At 41.1% G+C, this 4,560-nt stretch overlaps 1 protein-coding gene across 2 annotated transcripts in view; it reads right to left on the minus strand.

Annotated features, from left to right (window-relative positions):
- Positions 1-2,308: 2,308 nt before the first annotated feature.
- Positions 2,309-4,560, minus strand: part of AKTIP (AKT interacting protein) — a 10,152-nt gene continuing 7,900 nt past the window's right edge. Inside the window, exon 9 of one of the 2 annotated variants that reach the window (XM_010170777.1) lies at positions 2,309-3,234. In XM_010170777.1, coding sequence (XP_010169079.1) covers positions 3,124-3,234 — 111 coding nt within the window. In that variant the 3' untranslated portion in view covers positions 2,309-3,123. The remainder of the gene's footprint in view (positions 3,235-4,560) is intronic. The other variant, XM_010170778.1, reaches the window with a different exon arrangement.

Genomic DNA, 4,560 nt, shown 5'->3' on the forward strand with positions numbered 1-4,560 from the left:
ACAGCAGAGAGAATCACTTGCCTTCTTCCACGATCCACAGGTTTTTCCTTCTTTTCTATACTGATACATGGAAAAAAATATAAAAGGGTTACAGCTCTCTGCCAACCAGGTCCTGTTCTCACAAAATAACTGACTTGCCATGCACGATCAAGAACACAAAAACAATGTTAGAAAAACCACCTTTAAATAAAGAGGTAGACTGTTCCTACTATAGAAAAGAGTACACAAACCAAAGTGCCAACTCAGAATCTGGCATTCTCCTCAAAGTTTTTGATCTGAAGACAGAACTTTACAGTTTATGTAACACATTTAAAAAAAAAAAAAATCAAGAGCAAGAGCAAAATTCTTGCAAGTCCCAAGACTTCTCCCACTCCTTCCTTCCCAAGAAGTAGGAATGGGAAAAGAGAGAAACCTACACAAAAATCTCAAATCTGTTATTTGCATAGGTTTATCTCGAGGTTTGGAGTTGAATGTTTTGCTCCAACGAGCCACCAGACCAGTAAGAAAACATTTAGTTTGATGTTATCTTGCTGGTGCTGGTGTCTAGTGTTACTGTAGAAACCCATACAGTGCTTCTCCTAACAGCAGCCACTGTTTCCAGACTCAAACAGCAAAACATCCTACACCAAGTCTGTCAGCTCTACACTAGCTACTGATGCAGCAAAGCACTAGATTGTTTGTGATGAGCTTCTCTGGGGATGACAAGGCAATACTGATATAAGTGGAAACACACAGAATTATTCTAGTAATGACTCTGCAATTGTCTGAAAACAGATCAGCAGCAACCTTCAGAGAGCCACTAAAGACTGCAGATTTGCTCTAGATGTCCCTATCCATTTTTAAGTACCAGTGTCTTAACACGTTGTCTTCTCAGCATCATAACAAAGCTGCATTGAGCTCTGAGCCAGAGGAGACACATTTGTCTTGAAGACAGTAGAAACGGAGTTTACTCTGAGTTAATTGCTCTACAAAATCATACCAAGTCACAGACATCTCACCCAGCAATTGACTCGCCTTGGCAAAAATACCCTTTTGTAAGATGTGCCCTCAATCACCACTTTCCATACAGTTTACAATAGAAAACTCAGTGCATTTAAAGCTATTAACTATGTTTAGATCTGCTGTACTAGTTCACATGACCAGAGCCTGCCAGGGCCTTCAGTTTACACAGACTCATACCCCACATACACAGAGCCAGCAAGAGCTTTCCCAGAGCTGAAGGCAATACATCAGTTGCAAATACCTTGCTCAGAAGCATGTGCTTGGCAACTCATACTTAGAATTCCTCTAACTTTAACCTCAGATTTGTTTAGGAAGGAGCCACTCTAAATTATATTTCTCTTATTACATTGAGTATAAATAGATATAGTAAGGTCAGAAAGAACAAGTTAGCATGATAAGATGAAGGGAGTTAAAGAGGAAAGAGTAGCCCCAAGAAATGCACCTTTGGATGCACTTCCTTCTCTGCCTTGAAGAGGATCCTTGCTCTCCACAAAACCTCTGCATTCTTCTGTCTAAAGAGGAATTCCAGCAGTACCAGAGACACTCCAGGCAGCCCCAGGAAACCGCTGCATCTCAAAGGCAGAAGCTTTAAAAGGTTTAAAGCAACATCATGCATTAAGATTTCAACACTATCTAAACCAAAATACTCAATTTATACAATGTTAAGTGCTGCATAGAAACCACTCAAGTCATCCTGAACAGTACATAACATTAATCATTCGGTATATGAAAGCATATTACTTGTGAAGTCTTTGTCTGTTTCACTAAGAGCTAGGGAGTTGTTCTCAAAGGGAACATGGAAAGGTTGTTACAGAAGTGGATTTAACTTGTCAGGTAAGAACAGAAGACAAAAAACCCCCACAAAACCCTAAACATACACCACCCCACCCTCCCCAAACACCACATTATATGCAGTAACTACTACTTGTTACTAGACAGGAGGGTTTGCATTAATGCCATCAGGACAGCTATGAGGAGAAAGAAAATGCAGCCTGGCTGTAAAGGGTTAAAATTACAGGTTTTGAGAGGACAATCCTGTTAGGCAAGAACAAGGCATTATGCTAGGCTATGACACCAGGAAGACTCTTGTGAAAAGTAAAAGGTTCTGTCCTGAGCTCACACTTCAGAAAGGTTTTCCTGTAGTGGAACAAAACTGTATTTAACCAGTCAGTCTCTTCAGCTCACCCTGTTACCCCATTAACATCCCGAATACACGTGCAGCAAGTACATATGTAGCCAAGTGCTTCCATCCCAGTTCCAGGCTTTGCTAAACGTCTACAATACAGACAAACAGAGGGACAAAAGCTAGATCACGGTGTCTTTTTATTTTAAGATGTCACTATTAACACACATTAGTCAAACTATCCTAAGTAATCCCCTAGACACCTAGGGAATCTAAAATCCTCAAAGATTTTATTAGCTCAAGAGACCACCATTAAAAGCTTTGATTTTAGTGTTTATGTAATAAAAGTCTAACAAGACTGACATTCTGCCTTCGCCCTGTCAAACTAATGTGCGCTTTAGTGACAATATCCATTTACAAATCAATAATACATGATACATCATCCCCAGCTTTACCTCTGGAAAGTGCTAAATGGAGTCAATGAACCATCTATTTACAATTTCAAATCCTAATATATTTACAATAGAAACCAAAGTATTTAAAACCATTAAATATAGTGTTTAACTCTGCTATATTAGTTTACATAACACAGCTTACCTCTGGCATCATATTTCCAATGCTAATATTTCTGCCAGTAATTTAAGATTTTTTTTAAAAACTGCTATTCCTGGAGGGGAAAAAAATAAAAGCTTAAAAACCAACCCAAAACCTCCAGGCATTTCAGAGCCCTGAGGAATTACCCACCCTAAACAGTCTTCAGGTAGAAGTACTGCAGTGTTCAAGAGAGACTTCCAAACTCCAGGCAAGCCTTTAAAACCTAATGCATATGTAGAACATCAAAGAGTCAGTAATCCATCGAACAGGTTTACTGGCGTCACTGCTACCATTCAGTTTTCACTAATCCGTAGTCAAGAAGGAAACTGCTGCTTTGCTGTTTCTCCCTCTGTTCCATTCCCTCCACCCACAGAAAGTGTTTTGTGCACCACAGTCCAGAAGAGCTAAGTAGGCATCGTCTTCTCTTCTTTGCTGAAAGGCTGAACTGAGCCAGGCTTTACCCATGACAGGCCAGAAACATGCATGCTTTTGCAGTGCTGATCTTCTGGCTTCTTCTAGGCAGAAGAAAGTTAAAGTCAGAACTATTAGATACCCTAAATCCTCTCCAGTCCCTCCCCATCCGCTTTACCTTTGGCAAATATAAGCACAACAGAGGCTAGCATCGTTCCCTCTCCTCAAAGAGGAACAGTAAAATGGCTATTGGCTTAATTTCTGTGAATGTGTGGGGCATTTGTAGAACTACCCTGACATTAGAGGAGAGTTTTAATGATTTAGTTCATGTACTGCTACCCAATCACACCATAAACATTAAAAGACACACTTGAAATAGTGCCTTTTGCCTGAAGGCCACGGCCCAGTACCACCACACCGCTATTTGCGAAAGTTTTTGGTTTTTCAGAAAGAAGTGTCAATCCAAATCAAAACATTTCTGTCACTAACCTGACGTCAGAACTGTAGTACACTGCCTTGTGATGCTGGGCATGCTGTGGGGGAGAACTGCACCTCACTGATGGCTTCTAAATGTAAATTAACATAGCAAAGCAGCAACTGATACCTTTGCTATACCATGGAGCTCCTTAATGCTTTCCAAGGATGGTCCTTCCCTTCCCTGAGCATTTATCACAGTTAAGTGCTTGAACAGTAAATATTTCTACCCAACATAATGCAATGAGCATTTGAGACTGACTATTGCAATTTAGGAGACAAAAAAAAAGCCTCAAGTTGAAGGAGAAAGGTGCAACTTCAAGCATCTGTGGACTTTAGTTTAAGAAGATTAGTAAACTAGATACCTACTCTAGCAGGTCAAAGAAACAGAATCGCTTGCAGGTTATTTGCACACCAGGAACTAGCCCTGCCTCCACGCTGCCACAGGCTCATCAGTTCATTGCATGGCAACTACATCAAACCTGGAATGACACACCAAGTTCTAGAAAGGGGTAATTATGTGAGTAGACTTTGTCATACTACGGGAAGCCTTTTGCCTGACAAAGTCAATTAAGTCAGCAAGAAAACTGAACCTAAAGGTGACGCAGTGTGACAGAACTGCCGTAATACATCAGACAACAGCAAACAAGAGGGATCAGTTAAGCCCGAGCCTGGCGGAGTAGCACCTGCCTATCACATGCTGCACACAGGATATCATCTAGCAAAATCCACCTGCTCAGCAGGGAACTGGGGCATCACAGCCTTTCCTGGGCTACAGCTCTAGAATGGCCTAATTGTTTCCCAAGCCACTGTAATTACACAGGTAATAAACAAGGATCCAGGGCTGCAGAAGGGAGACAGGACACAGTACTAGGGAACTTCCTTTTACAGGGAAGGAAAAGAACCTTCTCAGCTACACTGGCATTTTGGAACAAGTCTCCTAAGGCACAGACATG

This window comes from Antrostomus carolinensis, unplaced genomic scaffold, assembly GCF_000700745.2.
Source record: "Antrostomus carolinensis isolate BGI_N321 unplaced genomic scaffold, ASM70074v2 scaffold12596, whole genome shotgun sequence".
Taxonomy (NCBI): domain Eukaryota; kingdom Metazoa; phylum Chordata; class Aves; order Caprimulgiformes; family Caprimulgidae; genus Antrostomus; species Antrostomus carolinensis.